Source organism: Trichoderma aggressivum (assembly GCF_033847375.1).
Source record: "Trichoderma aggressivum f. europaeum strain CBS 100526 chromosome Unknown scaffold_079, whole genome shotgun sequence".
Taxonomy (NCBI): Eukaryota; Fungi; Ascomycota; class Sordariomycetes; order Hypocreales; family Hypocreaceae; genus Trichoderma; species Trichoderma aggressivum.
The window spans coordinates 32,540-48,339 of NW_026946445.1; the positions used below are offsets into that span (position 1 = coordinate 32,540).

Consider the following 15,800-nt stretch of genomic DNA (forward strand, 5'->3'; position numbering starts at 1 on the left):
TGGGCTGGTATAGGCAGAGGCAGAGAGGGCGAGGGCAAGGGATCTCGGAGGCGCGCAGAGAAGAGTCCAGAGACGGCTCCCAGACCATGAAGAAGACACCGAAAAAACACGCTTGCAGGAGATGGAATGGAGAAACCAGGGAAAAAGAACCTTGAAAGAAAAAAAAAAAAGTAAAGCACAGGTCCGTCGTACTACTGCTCGGTAGAGAGAAGCAGAAACGGACTTTCCCCCCTGGCTTATGCCACTTGACATAATGCCATTGATCAAATCAATCAGCATGTTGCAGCCCCTGGAAGGCAAAAAAAAGCGACCGCCTGAGGGAGCCTAAAGCGGACATGGCGCTACTGGACCCTGAGAACCTTGGAGCCGCTACGTCTCAGGCGTGGAGCCCTGTCTGGATGGAAGCCCGCTAATCTATTTTTCCTTCTGCCGCTTCTTTTTTTTTTTCCCCTTCAGCCTTGTCCAGGGGTCTCGTGCGCCTTCAGCCGGGTGCGACGTCAGCGTTTCTTCGAGACATATTGATCCCAAGCTTGCATGTGCGCATGCGGTGATCAACCCTCCGTCGAGCAAATCCCGTGAGCAGCTTGGCCTCGCCCCGTGCTGGCCTTGGACCTTTCGCCTGACGTGTTCGCTGCGGGCTTCGAAGCGTTTCTGCTTCTCTTGTACGTTTCGCCCGCCATTCTCAGCTTTCCGCTACCTATCCTATCAAGTGCTTTTTGCTCACACGCACATATTTATAGGTACATATATACACATATATAAGCCGGTCTACCTACTATATATAATCGCCATGATCAAGACTTCCGTCGCCATCGCTGCCCTCAGCGCTGGAGGAGGCGCCGCTCTCACTGCCGCTCTCTACTCTCTCCGCCCCAGCAAAGACAAGACCGCAGAGATGCCACCCACGCTCGCTCCCTCTTCTTCTTCTTCACTGTCCTCTACTGCCATCGCCTCCTCCTCGACCGCCGTCGCTACGATCCCGGCCAACCAAATCTTTGGATCTGCGGGCGCTCCCTCGCCGGCCCTGGGCTCTGCGCCCGTCAACCCAGGCGGCCTGTTCGAGTATGGCTTCCCGGGCCCCGTCTCCGACATCGCCAGCCGCGCCGCCCTCATCTCGAGCTACGACCGGCGCATGCGCAACCCTCACTGGGTCGTCGAGCACATCACCCCCGAGTCCCTGGCCAAGCGCGACGGCGACCGCAAGAACAGCCAGTTCCTCGAGGACGCGGGCGTGCCCGCAAAGTTCCGCGCCCTGCTCAAGGACTACTACCGCAGCGGCTACGACAGAGGCCACCAGGTCCCCGCCGCGGACGCAAAGTGGTCGCAGGCCGCCATGGACGAGACGTTTTACCTGACCAACATGAGCCCCCAGGTCGGCGAGGGCTTCAACCGCGACTACTGGGCGCACTTTGAGGACTTTTGCCGCCGCCTGACGCAGAGATATCCCTCGGTGCGCATCGTCACGGGGCCCCTGTACCTGCCCAAGAAGGACCCCATCGACAACAAGTGGTACGTCAAGTACGAGATGATCGGCTCCCCGCCCTCCGTCGCCGTGCCCACGCACTTCTACAAGGTCATCTTCGCCGAGGACGGCCGCGCCGGCGGCAACGTTGCCATTGGCGCCTTTGTCCTGCCCAACGCCCCCATCGATAACGCCAAGCCCATCACCGACTTCGAGGTCCCCGTCGAGGCCGTCGAGCGCGCCAGCGGCCTCGAGTTCGCCAACCAGCTGCCCATGCAGCGGAGGAGGAGGCTCTGCGCCGATACCACCTGCTCCCTCATCATCAAGGACTACAACGAGAGGCAAAAGTCCTTTGCCAAGGGCCGGTCGTCTTCTGCGTGAGGCTTGGATGACGTTTTGCGAGGGAGACGAGAGAGCCTAAGCTACATCTTGATAGAATTAGTCGTTCTTGTGTGTATCCGAAAGCTGAGATTGATTGCGCACTTTTTATCATCACCAACCACACCTATTTCTCCTTTGTTACCGCCACGACACGCCACGAACATGTGCGGATATAGATCTGACGTTTTGCTTTTTATTCACCGGCATCTACAACGCCATAAGAGAGCGACTTGTTTGAATATTTATGCCATCACATGCACTTCATCATTACCGCCTTTGCCCTTTCGAATAGACACAGGCAACCCAGCAGCATCACACAGCATAGCATCACATGTACTTTTATATAACTATTAGCCCCCCCCATCAGATAGAAATCAGATTTAAAACGTCCCCTTGATTAGCCGCTATAATCCTGTAAACCTTTACTCTGTGATATGACAACTGTAAAAATAAATAAATAAAGCAATTGTGCCTTTGAAGCATACAATTGAATGGCAATCTCCTCAAACCCAAAAAAATGCCATGACAAGAGGCCGCTTTCACACGTCCATCACTATGCCGCCAAACGCCGAAAAGGGGGTATCGACTGATCAACCTTTCAATACAACTCTCAAGAAAGCTGAGCTGAATGGCTCGTTCTACCGGGCGCGGGTGTACTTCCCGTGCCGCTGCTCCTGGCGGAGGCTCTCTTCTTGACTGGGAAGAGGTGCACGTCGACGGTTCGGATCCATGTCGGCAGGGTTCATTGGTGGAGGAGGAATGGGTAGCTGGAAGTTACCCGGCGGAGGAGGAATTCCTCCCGGTGGCGGGATCAGGCCTGGAGGGAGGGATCCTGGAGGTGGTATGGGGACGCCGGCCTGTTGCATCAGCTCGAGAAGCTTTGCCGGGTCCGGAGGGTTGTGAAGATCCAGGCCGGGCAGCGGAGGCGGCGGTGCCCCGTTAAAGCCGGGGATGCCAAAGGGAGGCGGAGGAGGTAGAGGAGGAGCTCCCGCGCCAACGCCGACTCCAGGAGCAATCGGTGGCGGTGGTATATTCGAGCCGAGGCCAGGAACGGCGCCTCCACCCAAAGGCAGACCAGGAATGCCAGTCAAGCCGGGAACGGTAGGTTTGGGGGCATCCTGATCGACAAGAGCGTCCATCTCGTCCTCCATCTCGCGCTGCTCTTCCTCTTGGCGCTGGCGGCGATTGCCACGCCTGTCCCATGTGCCTTGTGCTTCGGCAGCTGCCTCACCAATATGGTACCGGTCCTGGAAGATTTCAGTCTCGCCAGGTCGGGCACGGCCCCAGAATCGGGTGATGCGGTCGTTGGAGCCAGATGCCAGGATATGACCCTGGGGGTGCCAGTCCAGAGACCAGATGGCGTAGTCGTGTGCAAATGGAACCTTGTGTGTGGGCCAAATTGATTGGGCGGGAGTTGATTCTGGGTCGAGACTGTCGTAAGGGGCGACGGTAAGAGGCTGACCGGCTGGAGGGTTCGGGGTGTCGAGCATATAGTGGAAGAGTGATCCGTCCATGCCACCAGTGGAAAGGAGATTGGCATGAATTGGGTGGAAGGCCAAAGTGGAAATGTCCTTTTCGTGGCCTTTTAAAAGAACAATGTCTCGCATCATTCGCAGATCAAAGACGCGGGCTGTTTGGTCTCGAGCCGACGTTGCAAAGCACCGGCCGAGCTTCTTCTCAAACAGAACCTTGGTGATGGTGCTCTTGTGGCCGTGAAGCGTAGTGAGGCTTCGCGCTGTCCGAGGGTCCCAAAGCTTGACCAAGTGGTCCTTGGAACCGGAAATGATCAGGCCTTTGGTTGGGTGCCAGTCAACAGACTTGGCGTCCCAGCCGTGGCCTTCGAGCTTCAGCTCCTCCTGCCCAAGAGCAAAGTCGAAAATCTTGAGAGTAGAGTCGTCCGAGGCAGTGACGAATTTGGAGTCGTTGGGACTAAACGCAAGGTCTCTGATGGGGTCTGTATGAGCATTGATGCTCTTGACGTTGTTGAAATTTGGCTGCCAGTACTTGATGACTCCATCGTGGTCGCCTGAAATCAGCCAGTCATCGCTGTGCGAGTACTCCAAGGCGCGAATGGCGGAGTCATGAGCCTGCATAATTGTCTCGAAGTTGAAGCCAGTGCCGTTCCAAAGGGTAAATTCACCGCTTGTTGACGCTGTTAGTAATCTGCGCCCTTCCGGAGTCCATCGAACCACATTGATAGGGTGCTTGATTTTATTTAGCGATGAGTGGAGGTGCTTGGCCGGGATGGAATCAGCGGGAAATACTGGTCGCCCTGCGGGTGGAATCATCTTGAGGAGTGTTAGTCAACTTTATTGATTGATATCGTCGTTCAAAGTCCAGTTTGTTTCTCACATCCACGATGTAGCTCGCGCTTGGGCGTTCCCTCTCGCCGGTGTAGCCACCTCGATAGTTGGGAACGCGGTCTCGCATCCAGTGTAGGACACTGGCGCTGTAGTCCGTTACAGGCCCTGTTGAGATACTCATTAGCTAACCTTGCTCTGGTAGATTCTGAGTTGTTTTATCTTGATCCACGATGTTGACAATAGGTATAAATGGACTAGGCCAAAGCAGATCAGGATGCAGTCGGCAAAACAAGAGGTATGTTGGTAGGCACTTGCCCATACACTTTTAGAAGCCAGACAATAGACCATGATTCATGGTCAAGGCAAATGGGGGAGCCATCAAGAATATTGCTCTCATAATGGGTGGTTTGCTATAGGACATGACCGCCCTTGAAAGCTATAGATGAGAACGAGTAGGTCCTACTGGATAGTACTAAGGCAAGACGAATAGCACGGCAGAGGTACGTGTGATGATGAGATCTGGAGAATGAAGAATAGACTCACTTCGACCGCGGACTTTCATATAGGAGCCATCTTGGCCCTGGCCACCACCTCCCCGATCGCCATGCTCACCACGAGGCTCATAAGCCATCGTCGCGTGTTCCCGTTAAAGTGCTGATCATGCACCGGAGTGGTAAATTCGATGGATGCTACGGATAAGCGGATGAAATACAATATTAATATATTTATACACGCCTCCCAATAAGAAAAAGAAGGATTCTTTGGCGAAACAAGGGCTCAATGGAGAGCTTGTAGGACTGCTTGTGAAGATGAAAGTCTCATTTCTGTGAAGCCCGCGCCTTGAGAGCGTCAGGCGAAGAACAAGCGTTGATTGGCTGCAGGTCATGTGACGCACACTGAGGTCGTCTTAGCCTTAGTCAGCAAAATTGGAATAAGTGCCATCCATTATCCATGTGGTAGTGCACTCATGCTCCATTGGGGAATGTTAGTGGTAGAAACTGAGAAGACGTCGAGTTTGAACGTCTGTCTGTCTGTCTCGAAATATTGCGTTATCAAAATATGAATGTGACTGTGAGTGCCGCATCATCAAAGGCGGAGTCTCACGTAGCTCGCTGTTCACGTTTTGAGAGAGAGAATAACTGGTGCGAGCTCATAAGATACCCAGTCTCAGATTTGATAGCTTATCAGTTAACTGCAAGGCGGTAGCCTAAAGGCAGCAGTAAGTGCATACCTGAGCGTATATCTATCACATTTGATATTGGAACTCATGTAGGGATGCTTGCCACTGCATGGAGCACAAGCTTTGCAAAGCCGTTGTTAGTGCCTGGGATTCAGGAAGAAGATGTCCGCGAGGAACTTGTTGTATTACATGGTATGTGTACCCATGTGGCTCAATTAATTCCATGCTCCATTCTGAACATAGGGCATTCTATTAACTGACGAGCTTCTAGATGACCACCATACACAATATTTGATGAATAATCCGCAGCTTTCACATGCTTTTCTTCTTCTCTCGCTGCTACTACTAATAGTAACTGAGGCAGTTGCCCTTGTTCATTCAAGCTCCTCCGCCCCACTGTCCGGAACCCAGCAGTTGATACCCGCTATTTTCCGCTAATGCCGCCACTGGTCAATTTGACGATACAGCGACTAACGCAGGCCGTGTACCTTTTAATACCGTCAACCGCACCTAAAATACGAAGTCACTTTTTTCTCTCTCTTTTCCAATGCGGCTTTGGGGCCAGGGAAATGTCCTCCCAGCCCGGCTCCATCTGAACCGTCACCCTTACATTAGATAGGAGCCTGACTCTCTCACGTTCATTTCGGTCGACGCCGATACGCTGGATTCACACCGAGGCACATTGAGGCAATTTGCCGACCGGTAAAGTAACTGTACTGTACACGTAGAGCACAAGGAGTTTAGTAGAGGTACGCGGGCTGCGGGAAAGATAAACTCAATGCTATGCCGGCCTAGAGCCCCTCCCTTGGGTAGCTGAAGCTTGATCAGGACCTAATAGCTTGTTCCCTGTTCGTACCGTCTCCTCGATCCGACAGTTCTCCTTCCATCATCCCCCATCTCAAGTAATCCCGTTTGCCGCCTCTCTTTGCAAGTTACACCTACACGCTCTCTGTCAACAGCAAAGGGCCAGATCGTAGGACCCGAGCATGGCGCCTCCCACAGAGTCCTCCACGGCCACCAGCGTCGAGGCCTCTACCGGCTCCGTGTCTCGCCGCAACGCCTCACAAAACGAAGCAGATCTAACCTCAGTGGAGCCCGTCAACGGCACGACCAAGGACCGGCCGTCCAAGCCCAAGACACCGCAGAAAAAGTATCGCCATGTCGCCGCGGTGCATTCCCAGACGAGGCCGTCGTGCCTGAGCCACGACTCCCCTGCGGCCCCTAGCTTTCTCGGATTCCGCAATCTCATGGTCATTGTGCTGGGTACGGATCCCGTCCGAATGGCGACTTGTCCTTGTTCTTTTTAATGAGATCATCCCTCTAACGTGCAATCAGTTGTTGGCAATCTGCGATTGATGATTGAAAATATTCAAAAGGTGCGTAGAGCATTTGCTTCAACGTGTCGCGAGACGTGGAGTGGGTGACGTAGCACTGACATGCATCTGCCTTTGGTGTAGTACGGCGTCTTGATCTGTATCAGGTGTCACGACTACAGACGTCAAGATCTCTTCCTGGGTCTCTTGCTTTATTTTCTCATTCCCTGCCATCTGTTTGCGGCATACCTGATAGAGCTTGTAGCCGCCAAGCAGGCTGAAGGGTCAAGGAAGCGAATCAAGGACAACAGCGTTGGCCCTTCGGAAGCAGAGCGCAAGAAGTTCCACTCGATTTGGGTTCTCGCGGCTTTGGCCCATGGAACAAACATCACTCTTGCCCTCGCCATCACCACTGTCGTGGTCTATTTTCATGTTTATCATCCGTTGATTGGCACATTGACCGAGATGCACGCCATCATCGTGTGGCTCAAGACGGCCTCGTATGCATTCACCAATCGAGATCTCCGTCACGCCTATCTGCATCCAGTTGCGGGAGAAGAAGTGCCTGAGTTGTACAAATCCTGCCCATACCCGCGAAACGTGACGATGAAGAACCTGGTGTACTTCTGGTGGGCTCCAACCCTGGTGTATCAACCTGTTTATCCGCGGACCGACAAGATTCGATGGGTTTTTGTGTTTAAGCGACTCGGAGAGATCTTTTGCCTGGCTGTCTTCATCTGGGTTGCCACCGCTCAATATGCAACGCCGGTTTTGCGCAATTCACTCGACAAGATTGCCTCTCTTGATCTACCCAACATCTTGGAGCGACTCATGAAACTTTCGACAATCTCCTTGGTCATCTGGCTGGCTGGCTTCTTTGCGCTCTTCCAGTCCTTCTTAAACGCCCTTGCCGAGGTGATGAGGTTTGGCGACAGATCGTTCTACGACGACTGGTGGAATAGTGAAAGCTTGGGCGCCTACTGGAGGACGTGGAACAAACCTGTTTATACTTACTTCAAGCGCCATGTCTATATGCCCATGATCGGACGAGGCTGGAGCCCTGCTGCTGCCAGTTTCGCCGTCTTTTTTGTTTCTGCGGTTCTTCACGAAATCCTCGTTGGTGTTCCAACGCATAATATTATCGGTATGTCTTGGGATATCAGAGGCTCACTTCGAGAGTTGTTTGCTAACAGGTTTCACTAGGCGTCGCTTTCTTCGGCATGTTTCTCCAGCTCCCTCTCATCGCCATTACTACCCCGCTTGAGAAGATGAAACTCGGCCATGGCGGCCGCATCCTTGGAAATGTTATATTCTGGGTTTCGTTTACAATTTTTGGGCAGCCATTCGCGGCGCTGATGTATTTCTACGCTTGGCAGGCCAAGTACGGCAGCGTGAGTAGGGTACCACACCCGGTGCACCACTGACGCAGGCCTGGGATTTCGCTTTGGACATGTAAACAGCGGCTTTGATTGAGTAATGATAATCACGTCCATAGATATACAGACGTAAGAGATGCACGGTATGGGTGGGCTTTTGATTATATTCTCGGCTCGTCCAAGTGGGAGAAGTACACAAAAATGGATATTGATTGGCTATCATAAGATGTGATGATTCATGCTTTCGATTCACAACCTCTATAAATGCTGAGCAATGCTAGTTGGATTATTATCATGATTCCTCCCCACTGTCAGGTCTATTTTGTCTTTCTAGCTTTATCGTATTAACGGCATTAGTGTACCGACCCTCTTCCTGTAGCTTACATAGTCGTCACCAAAGAATTCGACCAGTTTTCCTTCTTCATGGATGATTCTCCCCCGGAAAAAAACGTACAGCACAGCCGAATAAGCGACAAAGCAGACCACATTGCCCAGCACGAGCTGCGTGCCCAAGCCCCAGTAAAAGAATCCAAAGTAACTGGGATGTCTTATCCATCCATAGATGCCCGTCGTCACGAGAAGATGGGATTGCGCCCTCCTCGTCTGGATTTGGTGGTTGAAACTAGCCCCAGCGTGCAGCATCGCCAAGGAGCGAACAGCCTGGCCGACGAGGACCAGGGAGAGGCCGACGAGGAGAAGCACCTGGCCAGAGCCAAAGGGGGCCCAATGCCGGTCAGGGAAGAAGGTAGAGACAATCGTACACTCTATGAAGGCGGCCGAGTGGGCGATGGCGTAGGCCGGCCAGTTTGCCGTGAGCAGGAAGCTGTCGATGCTGACGACGGCGGTGTTACGCTCGGCCGTGGTCCAAAACTCCAAAAAGTGAAAGGTGGAGAGGGCGAGGAGGAAGAAGGGGACGCGCCAGATGGGGCTGTCCGTGAAGAGCAGGGCGCTCACGATGCCGACGACGCTGACGGCGAAGGCGATGCCCAGGCAAAAGGCGCGGAGGGCGATTCCGGAGAGCGACTTGGGCTGCCCGGGGAGGAAGGGCTTGAGGAGGTGTTCGGGCTGGCGCGGCGGCGGAGCGTTGCGGTTGGGATTTGAGAGGAAGGAGAGGGGGTCGTCGTGATGGCGAGATTGGGGGGCGAATGAGTTTGCCATGGTGTTTTTCTTTTCTTTCTTTCTTTGGGGTGAGATTTCTGGTGAAATGAGTCGCTTGGGAGGGGAAAAAAAAAGAAAGAATTTGCTGGAGTCGGCGAGACTGAGTCGTCGAGGATGAGTGGCTATATCATGATCCCTCGTGATGGCCTGTCTTTGGTTTTAGATATGGCGATAACGTCTTATTATGTGGTCTCAATTTTTTATGCGAACCCGCACGTGAGGCTACGTAGACGGAATTCGGCTTCACAGCTTCGGACAGGCCGCGCACGGAGAATTTCGGATCTTAAAATAACGCTGAAGATGGCACGGTAACGGGGAGATTGAGACGGCTGCGATGTTTTGCGAGGATTGTTCGGTAGAGAACAATACGTGTGTTGCGGCAACGCAGGTGTCAAGGCCTGGCCATGGCGAGAGGTGCTTACGGGCGGTTTGTGGTGGGGTTCAGGGCCTTGCAGAGATATTCAGGGGCGCAGCTCCGGGGCTACAGTGGGGAGACAAAAGTGACGAACAAAACCCCACTAAAACGCGGTTCCAAAAGACGACGCGAAATCGCACAACTTTTTATTTTCTTTATAACACAACTAAAATAGCCCTAATTACTCCCAGACTTAAGTATAGTCCTTATAAAAGAATAAGGGTTATAATAGTATATAACTTAGGCTAATCGGCCCATGTAATCGCGTTTAAAAAGGGAGTATTACTAAGCTTTATGTGTAGTATTATTAAACGTTACTAAACTTAAAAAAGTAGTAAATTAGAACAGCGTTTTAGGAGACCTTTAATTTTAAATAATAATTATAAATTTAGTATTTTTTAACTTATTAAGAATAACCCTTTTATTTACACTAATTAAATTATCTAATAAGCTAATTTACTATACTATAGTTATACTTTAATTTAGTATTTTTAAAAGTATAAAGTAATATATTATAAAGCTTTTTATTGCCTGAAATTAACGCTGGAGAATACGAAAGCGCAGCTAGCCTTTGCCTTTTACTATATAAGAAAGCTAATAGAGTGGTAGTTTTACGTTATTTTTAGTAATAAAACTATAATTGCTTATAGTAAGGGTAAAAGATAAGAGTATATTTTTTATAAAAAGGTATACTAAGTTTAATATATAATAGCTTTACTAATTAATATTATATAGGAATACTGCTTAAATAAAAAGAATATATAGCTAAAGATAAAGCTAACGTAATATTTATAAATATTCTAGGGTATAATCTTATAGTTTTATTATATATCTCTTATACTACTTCTTAGTAACCTAAACTTAAAGGGCAGTGGCATTAATAGGTAGTAAATACTTAAATACTTATAAAAAAATCTTTTAATAATTTACTCCTTAGGATTTATATTCTAAAAAGATAACGCACCTATATATAAAGCTAGAATAGTTTAAAGTTAGCTAAGAAATTAAGTAGAAGAAAACTATATTAAACTTCTAGCCTAGCTAGCTTATAGCCTAAACCTTAACCTAATTAAAAATATATAAAATTTAATTAAAGAAAAAATTAATAAGTAATATCCTAACCTTACAGATATACTAAAGAATAATATATTAAAGCAGCGCCTAATAAAAACTATAATTATAGTATAAGAAGAGATAGAAGATAAAGTATTATAAAACCTTATTATATTAATACCGTGGCAGCTATAAGCTATTATAAACGCTAAAGGCTAGTATATAAAGTATTAGACATAGATTTTAATAAAATTTAACTATTTCTAATTAAAATAATATAATTTACAAAGAAATTAGCCTTTATTTAGCTAAGAAATACGTATTTTAAAGTTTAAAACAAAATTCGGAATTTTAGTGTTTTTCCGGATTATGCGTCACTTTTGTCCACCGACTGTAGCCAGCGGCCACACACCTTGGCAGCTATTGACACCCGACTACATATCCATTGACACTTGTAGCATTGGCGATGATACAGTGATGGATTCGTTGTCTGGAGAGAATTCGGAGACTTGAACTACACTTGATTGTTTAATGTCTTCTTAAACCCTTAATTACTTGATGTACTATCTGGGCTTCAATGGCTGGCTTCTTAGACTGCACATATCAAGTGGCTGTGTCTCAGATGATTGTCACAGGGCTTCAAATCTGTTCAACAACGTCTACAACGCCAAGAGGAGGCGTAACCAACACAGTCTCCACAGCCCACCGCTCTCTCCGCGATCTGGACTCTTCTGTGGCTTTCGGCTTTGGTTGTTGCTATTAGTTGAATTCGACATGCGTCTAATGTATCTATGTCAATACATCGGACATGCTGCAGCAGTGCGGCAAGTTTTACCTCATTGTCTCCTTGTTGAGCTCGTGCTAGCTCTCAACTAACTTCTTGGAGGAAACCAGGGCAGGAGAAGTGAACCGTTACCGGAACAGACACGTGGTATTCCAATGCGTCGATGCAATAGATAAGATCTCTCTGTCCGCCGCATAGTTGAGTAATAAGCGTGGCGTCAAACATGAGGTTACTCCATGATATTGCAAATTTGGTATGCTTCTCATTGGTTGAATCAGAACCCGGGTTTTCGGGCTGCCGCTCTTCACAGGCCTCCCTGAATCGAAAAGGAGGAGATGATGAGCGTAAGAACGTTGATGAAGCCCCAGGTACAGGGAATCCACGTATTCATCTCGTAGTATCCCGCCTGGTAAACAGCGCCGAGCCTACATAGCAGTCAGCATTTCCTCATCTCACTTGTTCGGCGATCCATCTAGCACTGACATGACCCCGGTAATGGTGCCAGAGAGTAGAGCCTCAAGCCCGGCGACCACCAAATAGATGATCGGCGTCATCCAGAGATACTTCCATGACGACTTCTTCCTGGACCCGTGCGTGAACATGGCGATGGAGACGGCGCCGAGGTGGAACAGCGCAAACGTGATCAGCGTCCATATTACTGTGAAGCGCCAGACGTCGCCGATGAAGAAGAGCGTGTATCTCTTGTCGGGCGTGGCATCGAATAGAGTGTGGACGTTGAGGGACGGGAACGGAGGAGTGGTGTAGTTTGCGGGAGGATTCAGCCGGCGCGTCATCTGCGCGATCGAGAGTGTTGACTGCAGGCTGCTTGTTAATATGCAATCTTGCTGTTAACATGGCATAAACGCAGATTACCTATTAAGATGTCTCCCTTTCCGCTGCTCTCTCCCGCACTGGGATTGCCGGTGACGGTACATGTGTGTCGTTCGTTGTATGATGCACAAAGGCGAGCGTCTCCTAGCTGCAGAGAGCTGCGGTAGCACGTCGCTAGAAGAGACCAGACGGTAATTTCGGGTGGACCCCCCGGAGACGTCATCCCTAGAGCCTCGGCAAAAGCATGCGCTAAACCACAGCATCAACCGCGTCTCTGCAACCAGCCTTTTTGGTTTCCGTTCAATCAAACAACAACCTCATCGAGCGCATTCACATTCGCATTCGAGCCGCGCCGCGCCGCAGCAGATGCACCACGATGCCTGCTGACCAACTCCTCAACACCGTCCTGCAGTATTACCAGGAGCTTCACGATGCGGCCAAGACGGAACAAATCATCGGCACGACCGCGCACCTGCTCTCGCAGCTCTCCAACCCGCTCAACCTCGGCGTTCTCACGTCCCAGCTGCTGACGGCTCCTGCAATCTGGGAGCGACACGATGGATTGCGCACCTCAGTTCGCATCATCAGCATCTACAACAGCGCCGCGATTCGCGTTTGCGAGCAGGAGGCTCTCAACGACAAGAACAAGCTGGAAGGCCGGCCTCTCGAGGGAGGTGCTCTGAAATGCGATGTCTGGACGCGGGCGGTTGTCAAGGGCGCGGATGAATATTCAAAACGGTGGCAGCATCTGCTGGTTCTGACGGGCGTCCTCATGGGCATGGAGGGCAACGATAGACGTGCGCTGTCTGGCAGCCTCAGAGGGACCCTTGGGCAGTCGGTTGTGCTGGCGGCAAACATGGCGCTGGAGAGCCACCGGCAGGATGGACCGCTCGCTGGCGCTTCGATTGCGTTGGCACTCAACTTCTCGTTTCCTCTGCTCTCCGAGTTCCACAAGGCCCAGATCAACTGCAATGAGCTATTGCCCGTCACCATCTGGGCTCTCACCGGCCCCGAAGGCTTTTGCGAGGGCCAATTTCTTCAGGTTATCGGGGAGAGCATCACGGAGGCTCCCGGTCAGCTGCTCTCCTGGACTTCGCAAACGCCCTCGTTCCAACTGCTGCAGGCCATGGACCAGCGACCTCTGATGGGAAACATTGGCCCGTTATCGAAGCTTGCAGCCTACGCGGCCCTACATGCCACTGACACGAGCGTTGTCCTGGCTGCACATGATGCGCTGCTGGTTTTCTCGCGCCAAGTGCTGGACGCCTGGCGGTCGAACCGGTTCAACGACATTGATCCCGCGTTTGAGGCCGACAAGCTGAGTCTGGAGACGCTCCAGAAGACGTGGCCGGTGTTGTGGCAAGTCTTTCGAAAGCTGCTGTTTGGCGCTGTGGCTGTTCTGCAGGCCATCGTTTCCCGCAGTCTACTCGATCACCGCATGTTGAATCCCGTGGCTGCGTCGGAAATTGCTGCCAAGTCACTGCACATTCTGCGGAATCTGTATTTCATCTCCAACCGGAACAACAACAGCGCTTTCCAGGTGTATACGTTCAGCTACCTAACCTCCATCGACAGCCTCTCCCGGCATCCGGCCGCATGTGAGCTGTTGCTCAAGGAGATTCGTCCCCTCGAGGCTCCTACTGCTCCCATCACACACCTCGCAAGGACGCTGGATCTGTTTTACTTGAACGTTGCCGAGCACTTGCCCCTGGTGCTCTCCACAGCAGCCTGCGAAGCTCTCATCATCAAGCCAGCGACTGCATACCTCTCCCATGAAGGCCCAATGACCTCATCAACGGTCGAACTCTTTGAATCTTCCCACAGCGCCATCCTCTCTGTTCTCTCCTGCCCGCAGCATAGTTCACTCACCATTGACATCACTCCCTTCTACATTGTCAAGCTATTCGAATCCTTCCCCCAACAAATTTCCCCACGGCAATTCCGAGTCGCCTACAAGACTGTCATGCAAATTGTCTCTCCGCCTAACCCCATCGCCGCAATGGAGCCTCATCTTGCGGAGACCCTGCTGGAGATGCTTCGGGCTTCCATCGCCACCGCAGGCACCGCGCTTCTGCCTCAAACCCCGGATGCTGCACCGCCAGACGGTACTTTGCCGGAGGATGCTTCCAAGGGAGCCCCGGCTCCTTGCTCAGAGCAGAGTTCACTGACCATGGCCTTGGTCGATACGCTGCCTTCCGTGCCTCTGCATTTGGTGGAAGAATGGCTTACCATTACGGCACAGACATTGAATATGATTGCAGATCCCAAGCTTCGAGCACCAGTAAAGAAGCGGTTTTGGGACATTCTCATCAATGGAGAGATGGATGTAGAAAGAGCAGCCATCGGAGTCGCCTGGTGGGGGGATCAAGGTGGAAGGGAGCTATTCGTCTCCAAGCCCGCGCAAGAAGCGGCCCTGATGAGCGGCGCAATTGTGTCTAATGACCAGGTGGCCAGCAAGTTGTGAGGATACGGGATGATCATGCACCACTGACGTGCAATGGCATGGCGGCGACTGCAAACGGCGGCTTCTTAGACTTATTCACTGACGTCGGGGTCTGTTCGTCTGACATGGATAAGCGTGTGTTTTATGCAAGCAATATTAGTTTTTGAGGAGACGGTTACATGGCGCTTTTTTGGGGTTTTTTTTGGCGATGATATATACTGCTGTGGGAAATTGCGCTCAAGGCCAGCGTGATCCCAGGCTGGTGAGGATATATCCGAGTGGCTTTAAAATACATAGGATTAATACAATTGAACATAGACGAAGAAAAAAAAAAGAAAGTGCTCTTCAACGAGGCTTGCTTTGTCCTGGCGAATTCTGGGTTTCGCGTTGCTTGTTTCATCCACAACAGCTACACCACCGCCGTATTGCAGTCTCAAATATGGTGATGAGAGCAAGAGCAACATGGAAAGAGGTTGAAAATTGCACGTGTGGATTTTGAACCATCTAATACTGCCTACATGGATTTGGACCAGTTACCTTATCAATCTTTGGATCGATGAATTGTTCGATTCCAGGTCTGTTCAATCGAGACTTGTACATGTAGTCTAATATACGTGATACATGTTGTTTAACGGTATTACCAGAGTAGGGTAGGTACCTAGGTACACTCGGTTCTCTTCAATTCGGTAGAGGTACGTACTGGTGTAGGCTCTTCTTGCCAATTGAAAAAAAAAACGTCTCGCACTTTCCCAGATTCTCACAAGAGCAAGCAATCAGATATCAGATATGCCTAGGTAAGCTGAGTAAGGTGCATTTGGGCTTCGTTTTCCAACTTTTCTTTTTCCTTTTATTCTAAATGTTTTTCCATACACATCGTGAGGATTTCAAATTCATCACCGCCAACTGCTATTACGCCAATTGGACACGTTCTGACGTTTGACAGGCAATCCTCGATCGTACATCCGTCGTCACCATCACCTACTGCTTCATTCTGATTCCGGCCGCATGCGGTCGCTTTTCGCCTTTCCAATCCAATCCCACGCCTGCCTCCAGCAATACCAGTCATAATGCCACGATGAGATACCGGTCCAACCCGAATGA

The 15,800-nt window shown here is 50.5% G+C and overlaps 5 protein-coding genes across 5 annotated transcripts; 3 read left to right on the forward strand and 2 right to left on the reverse strand.

The window, feature by feature from the left end:
• Positions 1-790: 790 nt before the first annotated feature.
• Positions 791-1,843, forward strand: Triagg1_10644 (uncharacterized protein; the record flags this gene model as incomplete). Its single annotated transcript, XM_062894738.1, has 1 exon — positions 791-1,843. One exon carries the CDS (start codon positions 791-793, stop codon positions 1,841-1,843), a length of 1,053 nt encoding a protein of 350 aa, XP_062750391.1.
• A 638-nt stretch (positions 1,844-2,481) lies between these two features.
• Triagg1_10645 (uncharacterized protein) lies at positions 2,482-4,327 on the reverse strand (the record flags this gene model as incomplete). Its single annotated transcript, XM_062894739.1, has 2 exons — positions 2,482-4,131; positions 4,196-4,327. The coding sequence occupies 2 exons, from the start codon at positions 4,325-4,327 to the stop codon at positions 2,482-2,484; spliced, it is 1,782 nt and encodes a 593-aa protein (XP_062750392.1).
• A 1,985-nt stretch (positions 4,328-6,312) lies between these two features.
• Positions 6,313-9,116, forward strand: Triagg1_10646 (uncharacterized protein; the record flags this gene model as incomplete). The annotated part of the gene is made up of 5 exons (XM_062894740.1): positions 6,313-6,589; positions 6,662-6,702; positions 6,784-7,783; positions 7,843-8,030; positions 8,373-9,116. The coding sequence occupies 5 exons, from the start codon at positions 6,313-6,315 to the stop codon at positions 9,114-9,116; spliced, it is 2,250 nt and encodes a 749-aa protein (XP_062750393.1).
• Positions 9,117-11,729: 2,613 nt separating this feature from the next.
• On the reverse strand, positions 11,730-12,219 carry Triagg1_10647 (uncharacterized protein; the record flags this gene model as incomplete). Its single annotated transcript, XM_062894742.1, has 2 exons — positions 11,730-11,850; positions 11,909-12,219. The coding sequence occupies 2 exons, from the start codon at positions 12,217-12,219 to the stop codon at positions 11,730-11,732; spliced, it is 432 nt and encodes a 143-aa protein (XP_062750394.1).
• Positions 12,220-12,632: 413 nt separating this feature from the next.
• Triagg1_10648 (uncharacterized protein) lies at positions 12,633-14,720 on the forward strand (the record flags this gene model as incomplete). The annotated part of the gene is made up of 1 exon (XM_062894743.1): positions 12,633-14,720. One exon carries the CDS (start codon positions 12,633-12,635, stop codon positions 14,718-14,720), a length of 2,088 nt encoding a protein of 695 aa, XP_062750395.1.
• Positions 14,721-15,800: the final 1,080 nt, after the last annotated feature.